At 42.8% G+C, this 20,037-nt stretch overlaps 1 protein-coding gene across 2 annotated transcripts in view; it reads right to left on the bottom strand.

Annotated features, from left to right (window-relative positions):
- Window positions 1-20,037, bottom strand: part of megf10 (multiple EGF-like-domains 10) — a 98,780-nt gene that overhangs the window by 20,295 nt on the left and 58,448 nt on the right. For both annotated transcript variants that reach the window (XM_056265569.1, XM_056265570.1), the window contains 8 exons: window positions 19,764-20,010; window positions 19,473-19,593; window positions 17,765-17,901; window positions 13,743-13,955; window positions 6,307-6,481; window positions 6,111-6,231; window positions 471-634; window positions 49-151 (listed from right to left, as the gene is read on the bottom strand). In XM_056265569.1, coding sequence (XP_056121544.1) covers window positions 49-151; window positions 471-634; window positions 6,111-6,231; window positions 6,307-6,481; window positions 13,743-13,955; window positions 17,765-17,901; window positions 19,473-19,593; window positions 19,764-20,010 — 1,281 coding nt within the window. The remainder of the gene's footprint in view (window positions 1-48; window positions 152-470; window positions 635-6,110; window positions 6,232-6,306; window positions 6,482-13,742; window positions 13,956-17,764; window positions 17,902-19,472; window positions 19,594-19,763; window positions 20,011-20,037) is intronic.

The raw sequence follows: 20,037 nt of genomic DNA on the forward strand, positions 1-20,037 counted from the left end.
AATGATAAAAATATAAGTTATCCTGAAAGTCTAGCACACATTCATCACCTGTCCAGCCGGCCAGACAGCGGCAGTGTCCCGTTGAGGGCTGGCACCCGTCCGCATGACTGCAGTCACAGCGCTCACGACAGTCTAATCCATATGTCCCGTCCTGCACACACCATCAGGCCATTGAGGGACACTTCTTTAGACTAAAATAGTGATGAATTTGACGATAAAAATTACTATTGAATGAATTTTATATGAGAATGCACTTGAAAATAACTGTTTATCAGACTGAAGGAATGATGCCTTATGGGTGAAGGCCAAAAATATGGAAAATAATCGAGAGGTAATATATAACACCGGTTCAGTATTATTATAATGAATGCAGCAGAATATAAGAAGGTGACATAAAAGGCATGTGTAACTGAACATTAAGACAGTACAGGGTTTGGTATTTCTCTGTGAATGCAGCTGTGCTCGCAGACCTGACAGTGCTGATCACAGCGGTCTCCTCTCCAGCCTGGAGTACAGGTGCACCTCCCGTCCAGAGCGTCGCACGCGCCCCCGTTACTGCAGGCACACGTCAGGTTACAGCCCAGACCCCACGAGCCACTGGGGCAGTTAATGGAGCAGTCCACCCCGTGCCACCCTGAAACAACAGCGGTGAAAATCATAAAAGCACTAAAAACACTGCAAGAGCTAAGACACATGAACGAAACACACATACGCTATTCACAGTCGGAGCCGAAACATGACAGTGATTACCATGTGATCAGATTACCTGAAAGTAAGGTAAACTAGTTCCTAGTGCTTCTCTATGTATACATGGCCCTCATTTCCAGTTGCTCTTTGTCAGATCTCGTCATTATTTCAGTGCTTGTACTGTTTAATGTGTTTGTTTCCTAAGAAGTGTGTACCTGAGTTTATTTTGATTATTGTTACTAGAGGCTAGTCTATGAGAAGCCTGTAGCCAGTTGGTCAAAGGGGGAAAAAAGTCATGCAGTCTGTGAAGGACAGTTAACCCTTGCTGTAAAAAAAGGTAAAGTTCTGACAGTATCATACCATTTTCCATTAAAACAGTAATATACCATAGAAAACAATGCATTCTGGGTGATTTTCACCTATTCAATCTACAGCATGAGATCCAACAATGTATCAGCAATCAGTTATTCTGAAGGATATTGAAATCATATAATGCATTAAAACATTTTGATCTCTTACTTGACTCAGACACAGACAGAGATCACCAATCAGCACATGAATCTCAACAATGGTGACAATCAAAAGTTTCATGTCGCAATGCATGCTGGGTTCCAGGTAGGGTGACCAGAAGTCCCGAAAAATTCGGGACAGTCCCGAAATCTAAGCTGTTGTCCCGAATCCCGAAACCGGCCTTAATTGTCCCGAAAATTATACTAAAGCAAAATCTTGATAAAACATTAAAAACTGTCCGTGGAAGTTGAGTCGTCCTGCAGCCAGCCCCCTCTTGCGTTGTTTTTGCCTTTTCCCGATAACTCGCTTGCTTTAATCCTCATTTGTAAGTCGCTTTATACAAAGGCGTCTGCTAAATGACTAAATGTAAAATGTAAATGTAGTGAATGAATAGGGAATATGATAATTTTGTCATCATCGTCAATATAACAAACTGCATCTTGCAAGCCACACTTGTACACACACGGTTTGTGTGTGTACAAGTGTGGCTTGCAAGAACAGTTCAAGCAGAATGAGAAATCCTAATGTTAAAAAGTCAAGGGTCAGGAGCCCAACTAAAGCAAACACTCATCTCCATAATGGTAACTTCAAACCAAACATTTTCAATTAAACATCTCAATAACAACTTCTGTAGATGTGTGACAGAAATAAAGTCATACTGGTTCATACATACATAAGTGTAATAATGTGTAATGGCTCAGTTGTAGTTCTTGTGTTTCTCTATTTTCTGTTCTTGTGTTCCTCTTTCCTTCAATGATTCTGCTTGTTAACAGCAGGTGTTCATCACTACAATCACTTACATATTCACTTAATTATCTCACTGCAACATTGCGTCAATGATACTTTTACTCTTTGTGGGGTAGATTTTCCTGTGGGGTTGAAAGGGTTAACAGTGTAAGATAAAAAGACACACCCACTGAATGTATTTTAACAGTAATAAACTATGAGTTAAAAACAGGTATATACTAGGACCAATACTGTTGGCAGTAGTTTACTGTAAAATTTAATTTTTTTGGGTCACCATTGAGCTGAAGAGTAGAGCCTGTGCTTCAGTCCAGCAGAAGATCTAGAGACATTGATGATACGCTAAATGTTGCTTTATTGAACCCTCTGGGGTCGGCGGTCGCGCCGGCGATACCAGCTCGCTCTTTTTCTTATCAGTGCAAAAGAGACTCAAATTACTCTTTTGATTTTGATCTTACATATAAGTGTTATACATCATTCAAAACTGTTAAATGTCTTCTTTTATTTGTGTACACTCAACAAAACAAAATGTTGTGTTTTTCGTAAAATAAAGAAAATAAACATGATGCGCGTTCTACTGTCTCTCTTATTGTGAAGTTCATTCTGAAACGCGACAGAAAATGAACTGTAACTCAGCGAATGTTTGTCACCCAGACTTGAGACATATGTCTTTACAAGGCTTGAAGTCTCTTTTTTTCAAATGATGTAAATTATATCAAAAACAAATATTCTCTAATTAATCAATATGTATGAAAGCAATGACATGTACAGTTTCTCAGTTTCTTCAGTCCGAGCTGATTAGCTCTATTGTGCCCACGCGCGCACGAGCGATTCACATGCAAATTGTCCACGTGAAGGAACGCAGAACTGTAAACGCCCATCATCTCAAAACAAAGAATCAGAGACTTCAGTACTCCTCTGCTTTTCATCGAGTTTGGAAGACACGTTGTGTTTGTGCTGTGCTGTTTGCCTTGGATTTACCTCAGAAGAATTAGAAGAACGCGATTTAAAGATGAGAAAGATTTTTAAGGTAAGAAATGTCCACTCATAATAGTAAGCATGTTATTGTTATATAAAATTTACATTGTAGCAACTAGTCAAACTGGTGCCAGATTAAAATGTTCGTTATGAAATGAGATTGGAGTAAAAACATGAAGCCTAATGTTAAATGTGTACAAAGCTCTTTTTCACAAACTACCACCTTTTATTAATAGCTGGGTTTCAGTCACGTGATTATGATGACGCGCGAAATTCAGATGGAGGGCAGGGAGTGAAGAGCGCAATGGACGAGATGGAGGAAAGTCCGTACTGTACTACTTTACACGCTATTACAAGAGAAAGATATAAACAAAAAAATTCAAACATATGTTGGACGTGATCCTTACGGTATGAAGAGGAGCGATCTTCAACTGAATTGAAAGATTTTCCTGCCATCGAGGCGGTAGATATCAGCAACTACCTCGTCTTACAGACATACTTTGACTTTACAAAGTTCGGAAACGTTACACAAACATAGCCACTTAAGTTGTATTAACTCACCTTTGACGAAGTGATCACTGCACAAACGGGCATTTTCCCATTCGGCTCCTCCCGACCGCAGACGTAGGTTTGCAAGCCGTTTTCCCGGAGTTTTTCGGTCAATTTCTTGCATTTTCCCCCCTTATGAACAACAACTTTTGGTACACGATAAAAACTCCTCGTGGTTTGATCGATTTAAGTAACCATAAATGACGCAAAACATAGGCATTTTGAGTTTGTTATAGTGCTTTCTAAATACAGCAAATCACTTCCTGCCCTCCATTTTGCATTTGGCGCCATGGCAACGCAGTGGCGTGACGTCATATGAAAACGAGCTATTCACTTTTAACTGCTAGATGGCCTGGTTACCAGACCAGAGCTCAGGGATGGCTATTACTACAGATCCCTAAGATCTCCTCTGAATTGGGTAGATCGGCTTTTAGTTTTTTTGCCTCTCACATTTGGAATGAATTACAATGTACTATTAAACTGGATAATCTGGTGCCTTTATGGCATTTTAGATGTTTACTTAAGGATCATTTAATTACTGACTGTGTTTGTTTTATGTGATTGTTTTCTCTTTTCTTTTTAATTGCTTTTAATTTGTTTTTGCTTGTTTACTGTACTGTACACCTACACAGGTCGTTGCTGTAAATGAGAACTTGTTCTCAGTCAACTTACCTGTATAAATAAATAAATAAATAATACATTTATAGACATGTACGACACGAGGATGTTTTTATGTTCGCTAATAAAACACAGCATGATATAAAAGTAGGCTAGTATGAGTGTTTATTCTAATATGATGAATATTATAATGTTTAGACCCGTGTTTACTGTTAAATACTGTGTTTTTGGATATCTGCTTAAACGTATATATGTATAATATGGTAACAATAATGTTCTCTGCACGCGCTGTGAGTTTGAGTCACTCGTGCTGTGCGTTTGAAAAGCAAAACGCGCCAAACATTCAGCTTCATGTTTTTACTCCAATCTCATTTCATTACGTCATAACGAATGGAAAGATTTGAAGTAACATATGATAATCCATATATTTTTCTCTAGTGTGTTACTGAAGTGTTAATTTTTAACGATTTATAGGGCGCCTGCTATAGGCTATTGTTATTATTATTTTATGCAGCCCTACACGTATATGCCTACAAGGCACAACAAACCTGGTGTTCATTATATATATATATATATATATATATGTGTGTGTATTTTGTACATTTTAAATCGCAATTTTAACCAGAAAAATCTAAAATGTATTCCCAAAATCGTGCAGCCTATAGTTTATATTGATATCAGCATGTTCACAGTTGTTTCGGGATTTTTTTTTTTTATAGGGACCAGATGCCACTGATTAGTCCTGCTGACTTAAACACATGAGTCTCTGTACATGAACATGGTAAAATGAAAAATCATACACCTTGGAAATGACAGGTATGTACTATGTTTCAGGAATGGCACAAAGTTATGTGACTATTCAAGTCACAGTCAAAGTCAAGTTTTTTGTCCTTTGTTGTAAAGGTTGCAAGGTTCCTCATAATGATAGGGCCTGATAGCACCTGATAGGGCCATTATGGGAGTGTCTTTGTCTTTCTCAGGTGTGAAACACATCAATATTCATGATGATTCACGGCCTCCTCACATAAAGCTTTCTTACACAAAACATGTCTTAGAAATTTTAAATCAATATATTGTTTTATCTGAATGAGTACGCAGGATGATTTTCACATAGTTTTGAAGCAAATATTCTAGGCTACGTGATACAATTTTCAAAGGTCTTGTGAAGAAATAATCAGTATGGGTTTCATGACCATAAATACTAGTTAATAAAATTAAACTGCAGTTGGTCAACTTAAGGCAGTTGGTTTCTGCAAATTAAATTAGTTAACTCAAGTTTTAATTTAGTGCACGGTAACTTTACAGTAACATACTGTAGATTACAGTTAAGACCTGTACAATTAACAGTAAATTTGACAGTATCTTACTGTAAAAAAGCCTGGTAAGATCTAACAATCTAATTATTACAGTATGTCGGGCAGAAAAACCAAACATTCGCCTGTCATTCATCGACCTCAAACATAGCTTAGCCTAATAAGCCTAACGTTAACCACTTTACATGGCCGCTCTATTATTAGGCAGTAGGCACATATCCTAGTGTTCATGTGGAGTGAAGCTCAATTAATACCACGTTTACTGCATGACATGTTTATCAAATGCGTTTCTCTCTAATGCATTCCTCATCGCTGGTCTATTAATGAATTATTAAAATGTTCATACAGTCTCTGTGGTGTTTTTTCGACACATTCATAATCATTACTTTTTCCAGTGCTCTCCCGCAAGCGTTGTGTTCACTTGAGTGTTTAATGTATATTGTAAAGGCTCATTATTATGGTTTAGTATTTATCTGCAATGTAACATTTAATATTTTTTCTCAGCCCTGAAATTCAAACCATTTTGTTGCTTGAAGATGCTGAATCAAATACACCTGCATTCCTGGGGCCTCATGGAAACACACCATGTCAGTGTAGATAAGCAACTGCACACCAAAGACAACTGAACAAGCTTACTGATCTTCAGGATAACTAGAAAGTTGATCAGGGTTGGAGTTTAACTCTGCAGGACAGTGAGTTGAAGAGAATCACCTGCTTGACAGGAACAGGATCCATCGATGGGAGAGCAGACGGCTGCGTTCTTACAAGAGCAGAGAGAGGAGCAGTTGATGCCGTATGTGCCCGCGGGGCAGACCGAGGAGCAATCTGAGCCCTGTAATCATGACCACACATCAGTGACCGGTTCCAGCACACACACACTCAGTCTGTTTAAGATAAGATGAAGTACCTTATATCCCGGTGCGCAGACACATTCTCCACTCACGCTGTGGCAGTCCGCTCCGTTCTGACAGTGACAGACCTCCTGACACGCCTCCCCAAAGAAACCAGGAGCGCACGTTTCGTTACAGTACAACCCCGACCACCCTGACCGGCACGAACACTCACCCGACATGGGGTGACAGCTGAGAGAGACGACACATTCAGTGACCATCGACTGGAGTCTGAAGCACATATACCCCTACAGGCCATCAAACTGTAGATTTGGGTCTGTGAACTTATCCTAGTGCAATGATTCTAAAAACTGTTTGGTAACACTTTACTTGAAGGGGTGTCCATAAGACTGACATGACACCTTCATGATCATGACATGACACATGTCATGAATATGAAGGTTTTATGCATGTTTATGACAACTGTCATTAAGTGTCATTCACTCAATTATGACATTTTTAATGCAAATACGACATTGTTTGAGATGTCTTGGTAATGACAACTTGACATAAACCAACACATCATAACCTGCAGTGTCTTTGTCATGATAACTTGACATTACTAAGACAACACAACTTGTCATAAATATGTCATAAACATGACATAGCAGACTAATTATCAAACTTTAGAAACCACTTAGCTTTATGGGTTAACATTACATTAAACTGTCGGGTGGTTGGTTTTGACATTGGCTGTCATGAGGCCATTATAACATTTTGATGACAAATTCAATTTGTACCACTGTAGTCGAGGTCAAGAAAAATATTCATGACACAGTTATAATGGCCTTATGACAGCCAATGTCAAAAACAATGTGTCAGTCTTATGCACACCCCTTCAAGTAAAGTGTTACCAACTGGGTAGACGTCAAATAATGCACTGTAAAACCTAACAGTTATATGTACTAAATAAAAATGAGGTAATTGCCCCCAAATTTTACCGAAAGTTATGTGGACACAATGACTGAAACAGAACTCAAACTGAATGAATTATAGAAAATGTCTAGTTCCCAGCATGATAATTTGATAATAATTATGCTGATTGAGCATTAGTGATGAACACCTGCTGTTAACAAGCAGAATTAGAATGATTTCCATTACACGAGAGTAGATGTTAAAACTTTATGCTGATTTGCACTCGGCTTTCGCCAAGATAAGCATCAACTAAGTAAATAGGTTACTTTACAGTAACCTATGCATCTCCATTCATTTATACTTCCTTCCATATGTGAATATCCTTCTGTCTGGTGTTAATGGCTGAAGTATATTTCCTGGCGCGTCAGCACACACAACGGCTGCGATGCTGGCTCCGGGGATCACACACAGTGAGGTCTCCCCAGCGGATCAGCATGACAACCGTCTGGATTGAGCCGAGTAGGGGACATCTCTAGGGTCTTCAAGTGGGCACCTTCCGTCCTCAGTGTTTCGTCGACTAGCCCACGACACCTCAAGAGGGCTCGACAGTGACTCTGGCGTCCCAGAGTCACCCCCCTCCGTCCCCCACTCAACTCAGCCCAGCTTACTGACCTCTACATCAGCGTTTCTTTCTTTCTATTGTGCTTGAGATCCCTCCTGCTGGTGAGGTTGCTCCTTCCTCGATGCGGCGTGGACGCACTTGGAAAAAAAAAAAGCGCGTCGCACCGCGACCGCGCTGCTTCCATCATGAGCGCGCACACGGCGCGCCTACATTTGAAATCGAACTTGAGCGCGCAAAAGACGTGAGCAGTCCCTTTAATGGCTTTATCATGCTGACTCAATAGATTGTGTTTTCTTGATAGGTTTTTGCTTTTATTTGTACACTTGACGCGTTTGAAAATAGCCTAAATAATGTAACAAAACGAAAATAAACCTATATGCGGTCCTAAAATACAGCCTATTATTATTAGGATTGTTTTTTAGGCTCTTTGGTTTTTTGTGTGTGTTTGTTTTAAAACTCCTAGATCGGCTGGACAAAAGTTAACCCATAGCTTTGAAAATAAAGAATATACAGCCTGTATAAACGAGAGCTTTTGTTAGGATTTTTCATTGTGGCAGATAGCAGTTATATTTTTTGTAGCGTGTGGTGTGGTCAGGTGCGCGATTGTGAATGTTACTATAGACCTAGGACAGTGCTCCTCTCTTTTTGCAGTTAAAAAAAAATCACTTAATTTTTTTAAAGAATTGTATTATTATTATAGTTGTATGTATTTTTGATGTTTTTTCGTTGTTGTTTTATAAATGCTCTATGACAATTGTTAAAAAATGTTCAATCAAAACATTGCGTCTTTTTTTTCTTTTTTTTTTGTCGACTAATCGTTGTGCAGGACAAGACTTTGGTCGACTAAGGATTTCTTTGGTTGACTACAGCCCTATTACTAACCAGACTGACTTTATTTCTGTCAGACGTCTATAGATGGTCTTTATGAGAATGAACAGAGGTTTGGATGTTGATGATTTATTGCGTTATTTGAAGTTACCATGATGGAGATCAGTGTTTGCTTTAGTTGGGCTATTGACCTTCACTTTATAACACCAGTTTCTTTTCTGGCTGCTGTAAGTGTGTTTATAAAACACGTTTGTTGTTTTTTCTGTTCTTGTTGTTCATCTTTCCTTGAGTGATTCTGCTTGTTAACAGCAGGTGTTCATCACTAATGCTCAATCATCACTTAATTAATCACTTAATTTCTTGACTGCAAAGTGAAAAGAAGTTCACTTCTTTTAGTGAACTCAACTGATATAATTTCAGAGTACTCATAACTATTGGTTTCTACAATTAAATGAATAAAGGTAACCGGTGTCCTCAAATGTTATGAGTTATCTTAACTTATTGGATTTGACTTTGTGTGTGATATTGTGAGCTAGCATGCACTCTGAGTTCATTTAAAATTAAGAAATATCCTTGTTTTAGTGGACTCGATTAAAATAAATTCAGAGAACTCATAACTATTGTTTTTTTATCAAATTAATTAAATAGAGGTAATCAATGTCATCAAAATAAACGATCTACTTGAACTTGTTGGGTTTTACAGTGCGAACCATCGGCACATTGACATGCTCACTGATCTTGGTTAATGGTCACATGACCCTGATTTTTTAGTAAGTGTTTAATTTAGAATATTTTTATTTTAAAATGGTTTATTTACATCATAGGGCTGGAAGATTAAGTCAAAAAATTATATTGTGCATTTTAAGTCATATACTGCAATTGCAGTTTGAACTATTTCATATGAAATTTCTCACTTTGCTCTGCTGCTGAAACCAGGACTAGTTTTAGTTGCTTTTTAAGGGTGTTCACATTTGGGTTCAACCTGTTCAAGAATCAAATGTTCACAAGATATTTACAAGATCAAACTGAAAAGAGTAAAAACGAACAAAAATGTCTCACCTGCGTGTGTTATTGGCGTGACAGGGTGTGTGTCTCACCTGTGTGTGTTATTGGTGTGACAGGGTGTGTGTGTCTCACCTGCGTGTGTTATTGGCGTGACAGGGTGTGTGTCTCACCTGTGTGTGTTATTGGTGTGACAGGGTGTGTGTGTCTCACCTGCGTGTGTTATTGGCGTGACAGGGTGTGTGTCTCACCTGTGTGTGTTATTGGTGTGACAGGGTGTGTGTGTCTCACCTGCGTGTGTAATTGGCGTGACAGGGTGTGTGTCTCACCTGCGTGTGTTATTGGCGTGACAGGGTGTGTGTGTCTCACCTGTGTGTGTAATTGGCGTGACAGGGTGTGTGTCTTACCTGCGTGTGTTATTGGCGTGACAGGGTGTGTGTCTCACCTGCGTGTGTTATTGGCATGACAGGGTGTGTGTGTGTCTCACCTGCGTGTGTAATTGGCGTGACAGGGTGTGTGTGTCTCACCTGCGTGTGTTATTGGCGTGACAGGGTGTGTGTGTCTCACCTGCGTGTGTAATTGGCGTGACAGGGTGTGTGTCTCACCTGCGTGTGTTATTGGTGTGACAGGGTGTGTGTGTCTCACCTGCGTGTGTAATTGGCGTGACAGGGTGTGTGTCTCACCTGCGTGTGTTATTGGCGTGACAGGGTGTGTGTGTCTCACCTGTGTGTGTTATTGGCGTGACAGGGTGTGTGTCTCACCTGCGTGTGTTATTGGCGTGACAGGGTGTGTGTCTCACCTGTGTGTGTTATTGGCGTGACAGGGTGTGTGTGTCTCACCTACGTGTGTTATTGGCGTGACAGGGTGTGTGTCTCACCTGTGTGTGTTATTGGCGTGACAGGGTGTGTGTGTCTCACCTACGTGTGTTATTGGCGTGACAGGGTGTGTGTGTCTCACCTGCGTGTGTAATTGGCGTGACAGGGTGTGTGTCTCACCTGCGTGTGTTATTGGCGTGACAGGGTGTGTGTGTCTCACCTGCGTGTGTAATTGGCGTGACAGGGTGTGTGTCTCACCTGTGTGTGTTATTGGCGTGACAGGGTGTGTGTGTCTCACCTACGTGTGTTATTGGCGTGACAGGGTGTGTGTGTCTCACCTGCGTGTGTAATTGGCGTGACAGGGTGTGTGTCTCACCTGCGTGTGTTATTGGCGTGACAGGGTGTGTGTGTCTCACCTGCGTGTGTTATTGGCGTGACAGGGTGTGTGTGTCACAGTGTCTGGTTTACGTTCCTTGGGTCACCACTAGATGTCCTCCTTCCCCACGGTGTCCATCACACTCTTGAACTACATCCCCCATGATCCTTGTCTTTTCATTGCACTCAGCTGTCTCTTATCATTGATCATTGCACTCAGCTGTCTCTTATCATTGATCATTGCACTCAGCCTGTTCCCCATTAGCATTGTCATTTCCCTGTGTATATATACCCTGTCTGTTTTAGTATGTGTCACGGAGTCCTTGTATTTATCACGCCACTTCTGTGTTCCTGTTTATGTTCTTGTTTTGGATGGATTATGATGATTATTATGATATCCACTATTGCCTGGACTGGATTTTGAGTAACGGATTTCCCTAATTAAACATACTTTCTGCAATTGGATCTTCTCCTGTGTTTCCTGGTGTGGATCGTGACAGAAGGACTCAGATCAGATCCAGCGGTATGTGTTCCAACTTCTCCTCCCCAGCCACTGAGCGGGAGAGGAGAGATATGTTTGAGGGAACCCGTCTAGTCATTTTTCGTGGGACCCGGGGAGGTCGCAGAGGAGTTGGTGGTCGAGAGGGAGTCCAACACCACTCTCCACCATGGCCCCCCTTTGACTCTGAGAGGGTGAGGGACGAATTGGAGCCACCGTCTCACCGTCGCAGACGGAGAGGGGGTAAGAGACGCACGTCTGCCCAGCCAGAGACTGTTCACGTCACGTCTGCCCAGCCAGAGACTGTTCACCCCACGTCTGCCCAGCCAGAGACTGTTCACGTCACGTCTGCCCAGCCAGAGACAGATCAGGAGATGCCCATTCGTGTGGCCGCCAGGGCTATGATGGATTATTTGGAGCGTCTGGCTCGGATCCTGGACATGCCAGGGTCTGCCGTTCCAGGGTCAGTGCCTGTTCCTGAGCCGGGGCCAGTGTCTGTTCCTGAGCCGGAGCCAGTGTCTGCTCCAGGGCCGGAGCCAGTGTCTGCTCCAGGGCCGGAGCCAGTGTCTGCTCCAGGGCCGGAGCCAGTGTCTGCTGTTCCAGAGCCGGAGGCAGAGCCAGTGCCCGTTCCAGAGCTGGAGCCAAAGCCAGTGCCCGTTCCAGCGCCAGAGCCAGTGTTTGTTTCTGTGTTTGTGTCTGTTCTTGTGACTGTTAGAGTTCTTGTGGCTGTTCCTGAGCCGGTGTCTGCTGTTCCTGAGCCGGTGTCTGCTGTTCCTGAGCTGGTGTCTGCTGTTCCTGAGCCGGCGTCTGCTGTACCTGAGCCGGCGTCTGCTGTTCATGCGCCTGAGCTACCGCCTTGGCCGCCCGAGGGGTCTTCGCCTCCCTGGCCGCCCGAGGGGTCTTCGCCGCCGTGGCCGCCCGAGGGGTCCTCTCCGCCGTGGCCGCCAGAGTGGTCGTCTCCGCCGTGGCCGCCAGAGTGGTCGTCTTCGCCCTGGTCGTCCAAAGGACCTGTCCCGTCCCGGCCGCCTGCACTGCCTGATTCGCCCTGGCCGCCAGATGGACTGTCGTTTCCACCCTGGCCGCCTGAAGGATCTTCACCGCCCTGGCCGCCCGAGGGAAAGTCTCCGCCCTGGCCGCCCGAGGGAAAGTCTCCGCCCTGGCCGCCAGATGAACTGTCACTCCCTGTCCCCGTTTCCCTCCATTGACCTGGCCCCCCATCCCTCCCCCTGATCCTCCACCAGTCCACCTCCCGGCTGGACACTTGTCTGTCTGTCACGTCTGTAGCCGCTCCGTAGAGGGGGGGTTATGTCACAGTGTCTGGTTTATGTTCCTTGGGTCACCACTAGATGTCCTCCTTCCCCACGGTGTCCATCCCACTCTTGAACTACATCCCCCATGATCCTTGTCTTTTCATTGCACTCAGCTGTCTCTTATCATTGATCATTGCACTCAGCCTGTTCCCCATTAGCATTGTCATTTCCCTGTGTATATATACCCTGTCTGTTTTAGTATGTGTCACGGAGTCCTTGTATTTATCACGCCACTTCTGTGTTCCTGTTTATGTTCTTGTTTTGGATGGATTATGATATCGACTATTGCCTGGACTGGATTTTGAGTAACGGATTTCCCTAATTAAACATACTTTCTGCAATTGGATCTTCTCCTGTGTTTCCTGGTGTGGATCGTGACAGTGTGTGTCTCACCTGCGTGTGTTATTGGCGTGACAGGGTGTGTGTCTCACCTGTGTGTGTTATTGGCGTGACAGGGTGTGTGTGTCTCACCGGCGTGTGTTATTGTGGCGTGACAGGGTGTGTCTCACCTGTGTGTGTAATTGGTGTGACAGGGTGTGTGTGTCTCACCTGCGTGTGTTATTGGCGTGACAGGGTGTGTGTGTGTCTCACCTGCGTGTGTTATTGGCGTGACAGGGTGTGTGTGTCTCACCTGCGTGTGTTATTGGCGTGACAGGGTGTGTGTGTCTCACCTGCGTGTGTTATTGGCGTGACAGGGTGTGTGTCTCACCTGTGTGTGTTATTGGCGTGACAGGGTGTGTGTGTCTCACCGGCGTGTGTTATTGGCGTGACAGGGTGTGTGTGTGTCTCACCTGCGTGTGTTATTGGCGTGACAGGGTGTGTGTGTCTCACCTGCGTGTGGTATTGGCGTGACAGGGTGTGTGTCTCACCTGTGTGTGTTATTGGCGTGACAGGGTGTGTGTGTCTCACCGGCGTGTGTTATTGTGGTGTGACAGGGTGTGTCTCACCTGTGTGTGTTATTGGTGTGACAGGGTTTGTGTGTCTCACCTGCGTGTGTTATTGGCGTGACAGGGTGTGTGTGTCTCACCTGCGTGTGTTATTGGCATGACAGGGTGTGTGTGTCTCACCTGCGTGTGTTATTGGCGTGACAGGGTGTGTGTGTCTCACCTGCGTGTGTTATTGGCGTGACAGGGTGTGTGTGTCTCACCTGCGTGTGTTATTGGCGTGACAGGGGCACTTCCTGTCACACCTGAGGCCGTAGAGGCCGTCGGCACAGACTCGCTCCTCACAGCTCTCACCGGTGTATCCCTGCTCACACACACAGGCTCCGCTCACGTGATAGCACTGCGCACCGTTCACACACACACACGTCTCACCGCAGCCCACGCCATACGTGCCGACTGGGCACTGGTCCTGACACCTGCCAACACACACACACACACACACACACACTTCAGTCACAGCAGCTCGACGCTGAACTCTGACAGACTGACAAATCATGCAACAACTCTGTACAAGAAGATTTTTGGGTGAATGTTGAAAAAGTTGAAGATCAGTGATAAATATGGCTATCGAATAATGGCCTTATAGCAAGCAAATATCATAGCACACCGCACAAGAACATTTCTTCTGTTTGTCTCTGAAGGTCACATGTTAGGTACTATATGTACGAATTTTTTATGTATAAATTGCATTTTTATAGCCAATGTGTGAACAGTTTGTAAAGGTTTGAAAAGACTTCTTGAAAAAAGCTAAGGAATCAACAAATGCAAAAGAACATTTGGTAACACTTTATAATAACTAAGTATAGAGTAATAAAGTATTTACGAACCATTTGCAAATAGTTAATTAATAAATTATAAACTGTAGTTAATACATGAATAGACTATATATACAAATAGCGAGTTCTTCTTTCATTGTCACCATAATTAACAAAGTGTTACTGTTTAATGAGCTCATTTGTAAAGGGTTAAATGATACTTTGTTAACAACTTATTAACTGCAAATAGATCACGGAAAATTACATTAATTAAGTGCTTTAAACCAACCTTTATTAGACATTAATTGCATTATTATTAAGAGTTTATTTAAAAATTTTACTTATACATTAAGCCTATCCCTAAAGCAAAACATAATCACCTAAAATAATTCAATAAATAATGCTGTCAATATGAATTGCATAAAAATACTCATAAGATCAAGTTAAAATACATCAGTAAAAAATTAGGGGTGGGTTTAGAGAAAAATATACAGTTTACACTGAATAAAACACCAAAAGTCCCTGTAGAGCATGGAAACCCAGTGTGTGTGTGTGTGTGTGTGTGTGTTTAATGTTTTTGTAAACATTTTAATGAACTCTTAATAATAATGCAATAAAGATTGGTTTAAGCACTTAATGTCATTTTCCCATTTTCCGTCATCTAATCTAATGTAAGAACTATTTACAGTTCTACAATAAGTTGTTAACAAAGTATTATTTGACTCTTTACATATGAGCTCATTAAACAATAACACTTTAACTACAGTGACACAGAAAAAACTCACTATTTGTATATAGTCTATTCATGTATTAACTACAGTTTATAATTTATTAATTACCATAAAATAATAGTTTGCAAATGATTTGTAAGTATCACACTATACTTATTATAAAGTGTTACCAAACATTTCTATTGATCTATTCTTGTAGAAATGCAACTCACTTGCAGCTGCATTCTACTTTCACTTTACAAATGTGATTAAAGAAGTTAAAAACTATACAACTATATAAAAACTATGCAAATAATGTAACAGCTGTCTTGTGTTGTTTGTCTTTATCACGTGGTCTTTGCTCGTAATTAAGCTTCTATCAGTCCCTATAGAGCAGAATCTAGTGAAGAGGGATGAGGACACGCTTATCTCCACCATTCTGACCATCTGAAAACAGCCAGACTGTCTTTCTGTTCAGCATCCCACAGATAACCTTCTTCATACTGAGACTCGCACTCTCTGACTCTTAACCACTTAGTTAAACACACACACACACACACACACACACACTCACACTGGTGGGCTCCTCCCTGTGGCTGTTAAGAGATTATTCTGCAGCCGGTAGGGTGTGGTGAAATCAGGGTAAACCGGAGGTAACAGTGACATCTGGTGAAGCCAAAGCTCTTATTAAGTCATAAAAATTCACTTGCGTTTCTATTTCTGCCGTTTAAATACATGCTGCCCGCTCACTCGTACTGTAATTACAGCTGCACTGGACGCCAGCAGAAGCTGCTTCACATGCGCATGACTGACTGCTGTTCTGACACTCTCTCTCTCACTGCATCATGTGTGATGTTCCTCACTGCGCCTGACAGTTCTACTGTACTCGTGCATCATCTTCATGCATCATCACAGCACCTGATCAGTAAAATACACCCCGGAATTTTCATATCACAGAAAACATATAAATATAACATTTTCCCAAGCAACTATTGAAGTAAACAAGGTTTCACGAAAACTTTATTAAAAGAAAGATAACCATAACCAAACCAGACCATGCGTTAACGACAAACACAACTGAAAACACAGGAACTAAATACTCAGGCAGACGAGGTTAATTTACGACAAACAGCTGATTAATCATATCAGTTACCCTAGAAACTAAAGACTGGCGGGAACTAGAACAAAAGATACTGAACAGAAACCAACTAAAGTCCATGGAAGTGAAACTAAGACAAAAATAACAGAATATGTGTTACACAAGGAAACAATCTGTAATAAAGTAAGAAGCAATTTACAACCAATAGGACTAATAAACACAATAGAACAAAAACACAAATAAAACAATGTTACATTTTTTCAGGGAGATCAATTCAAATAATAAATACTTCAGAAATTGTATAAAGTCCTCAAATATAAAATAAAAAGCAGCAGTCTGCATGGTATGAATATGCTACCAATGTTATTCAGTGTTGTGTTGTTTATCATTATTGACAGACAGCAGGTTTATTAGCTGCTGTCCCTTTAAGGAGATCCTGCACAGATCCAACATACTGACACACAGTTTCTCTCAATCGACTGGGTTTACGTGAATACTCACCAAAACTGCATTGACCATTCAAGCACAATATCGCTCGAACTTGTCAATAACTTCAAGCAGTCCTGCACTGCATGGATACATGTGCACACCGTGATATAAACCTGATAGCATAACTTCTATTGATTGACACCTGTCACCGGGATATAAAGCCCTACTCTGCGCCTCCTCTCTCACACCCCACAGTTTGAGGAAACCCTGATCCATACCAAGGGTTTCTGAACGGATCCTGAAGCCTCTCCAGCGAATAAAGAAACCCCCCATAGAGTGCAGTGCTGAGCGGCTCCAGGGACGGTTCGATCACCCGAGGTCTTCAGGCCTGGGCCTCCCTGTCCTGTCCTGTTCTCCCTCCTGCTTCAGCACACCTGCGTGGCTAAGCTGGCCGTTTGATGAGCGTTGGAGCTGAACTCTGCAGGACAGTGTGTCCACAGAAGCAGGGCTAAGACCTCAGGTCTATATGATGCATCTCAGAATAACCAGCATTTGAGTCCAATAAAGCATGAGTCAATGAGCTTTGCGTTTTTGTGTAGAAACAGTCCAAACCATGGCTCAGCAAACTAGCTTCTCCATGGTCTTGGTCATGTGAGAGGTCAATGCTGCTGCTCTACAACCAGACATGATGTTTTCCAGAGCCCTGGGACTGAAACTCCTCCGATCGGCACATGCCCTGGACGTGTGCCAGCATCAGATCCTGCAGTTTCACCTCGAGTTTCCTCATAACCTGATATGCTGAGTCTACAGCAGTGCCAACGCTAACCCATCTCTGAAGACATTTCTCAGCTTGGCTCTGTTCCTCACACTCTCTATCACGAGACTTCAGAAGGACTGAATATAGTGCAAAAGTCACACAGACTTTAGTCAGGAGTGAACCGAGGCTGTAAGGGGCAGCAGGATTATAGTGTGTTCAGTGGATTGTACTGGTGTTTGACAAAATGGCATTTGTTTAGCAAAACTTTTGTTGTGAGTTGTGAGTTTTGAAAATTGCATGTGATGCAAAGTGTCATTGTACAGGCTGTAAGTTTCTCCCTCGCAGCCTCGTTTTCATCCATGTGAAATTCTATCATTTAAGGTCTGTTGGCTCTTTTCAGGAGCATGTAAGTTCCCAGCATTGTGTTGCTCTCCTCTCCAGCGGTAAAGCTTGATGTTGCGGTGCAGGTACTGACCTCTCTCCTGTGTATCCCGCGCTACACACACACTGTCCCGTGGACGGAGCACAGCTTCCCCCGTTATGACACTGACACTCCTGCGAGCAGTTCTTCCCGAAGCGTCCCGCCGGACACGGCTGTCCACACACTGCTCCCTGAAACGACATCAACACATCACTGCCAACACAGTGCCGAGACAAACAGTGTGCAACAATTACAGTAGGCAGGAAACTTTCAAACAAATTTTCAAATGACACTAAAACAGAGAACATAATTTAATCGAATGAATAATCTAATAATTCTGTCAAAGTCCAAACATAATGGGCCCTATCATACATCGGGTGCAATCCGATTTGCGATTTTAGTGTTTTTTGCTAGTTTCAGCCCGACGCAATTATCATTTTCACGTCCTGCGCCACGTTGTTTAAATAGCGAATGCATTTGCGTCCATCTGTGGCCCATGGGCTGCTGGTCTGAGAACCAGGTGTGTGTTCGGGCGCATTGGTGGAGCGTTTGAGGAACTGAAATAGACTGAGCCGTTGACCAACTGAAACCTGGTCTAAAGTCAATGGCGCAGTTTTTTTTTGTTATTTAAAGAGCGCGTTAGTAATGTGCGCCTATAGTACACTTTGTCCCGTAGATGGTCTGCTTGCGCGCTTTAACCTCACACACACACACACAGCTTTAACCTCGCACACAACACACAAGCGGATCCGTTTCCTCGCTAGAGAAGCGTTCAGTTTTTCCGCTTGCAAACTCCGCCGTGTAAATAGTGAATCCGCCATGGCGCGAGCGCAACTGGCTTTTAAAGGGAATGAGAGATGAGTCTCTGATTGGTTTATTGCAAGTTACGCCCAAAACACACCCATTACTCATTAACCCTTTATGATCTGCCATAGAACAATTCCACCAGAGTATATCTTAGTATTTTTACATGCTTTGCTGTCAATCTTTTGAGCATTTTCATATGCCATACATCAAAACAATCCTTACACCCCCGATTTGAAGGCTATGTATGTTATAAATCAATATTAACTAGATACATAGCTCAAAAGTGCAATAAACTAAAAACTAAAAAATTTAAATTTATTTTAGTTATTTAGTTTTTTTTCTACATATTTTATTAAATACAGAAATATCACAAATGTCAACCTCAAACTTGTCAATGTAAAAAACTTACTGTATATAAAACACTTTAAAACAACACACAATTGATTTGAACTGTTTACATAAATTAATTTGTAAGATACACTAATTTTTATAAACAGTGCGTTGTGGAGTCAAAATGATGAAGCAATGACAAAAAGAGACAATAACGAAAGTAGAACGCAGTAGAGTAGCATATACAGCAAATGGGAGTAGGAGCAACAGGAGCATTTTGGAGGCTTGATCTGAACGTGTAACGTCTCTGGTTTTGTATGCAAAAAGAATTATCGAGCTAGCCATTTGGTTTCAGTTTCTATCGGCTCTTAAACAGAGACACGCAAATGGGAGCGTCGGTCTTAAAGGGTTAAGAGAATAGGGATAAACCTTTTAGACCATGTGCTGGGTGCGCCGACCATTTTTCCCGTCGTTAAACTAGCAAAAGTGGATTCGGACTCGCTCTAAGTGCACTTGCGCCCTGCGCTTTAGACCATGCGCTTACATCCTTAAACTAGGCCTGATGAATCACAAATATTTATCTTTACTTCTAGATGTCAATTAATATTGAGTGTTGCAGGCGTACCATCCAGCCGGCCGGGCAGGAACACTCTCCGGTCACATGATGACACACGCCACCGTTCTGACAGGGGCAGCGCTCCTCGCACTGCCGCCCATGCTTCCCTGGAGGGCACAAGTCCTCGCAGCTGCACACACACACCAAACACATTTACATTCATGCATTCGGCAGACGCTTTTATCCTAGTTCTTGCATTCCCTGAGATTCGAACCCATGAGCTTGGTGTTGCTAGCGCCACAATCATCCGTCTGAGCTACAGGAGTACAAACACATGACGGCTGTCGCAGGTGAACTCACAATGCTCCAGTGTATCCTGGGCTGCACACACACTCTCCTGTGATGTGGTGGCATGTGGCGTTGTTCTGGCAGAGGCACTTCTGCTGGCAGCCGTTGCCGTAGGTGTGGCGCTCACAGAGGTCCTCGCAGCGCCAGCCGCGGTGTCCCGGCGCACAGAGGCAGGCTCCGCTGATGGGGTTACACAGCGCCTCGTTCTGGCACTGACAGCGGTTCCGGCAGTGTGGACCCCAGTGCTCGCCATCACATGCTGCACACAGACACACACACACAGAGC

Source organism: Rhinichthys klamathensis, unplaced genomic scaffold, assembly GCF_029890125.1.
Source record: "Rhinichthys klamathensis goyatoka isolate OS25496 unplaced genomic scaffold, OSU_Roscu_1.1 h1tg000236l_1, whole genome shotgun sequence".
Lineage (NCBI taxonomy): Eukaryota > Metazoa > Chordata > Actinopteri > Cypriniformes > Leuciscidae > Rhinichthys > Rhinichthys klamathensis.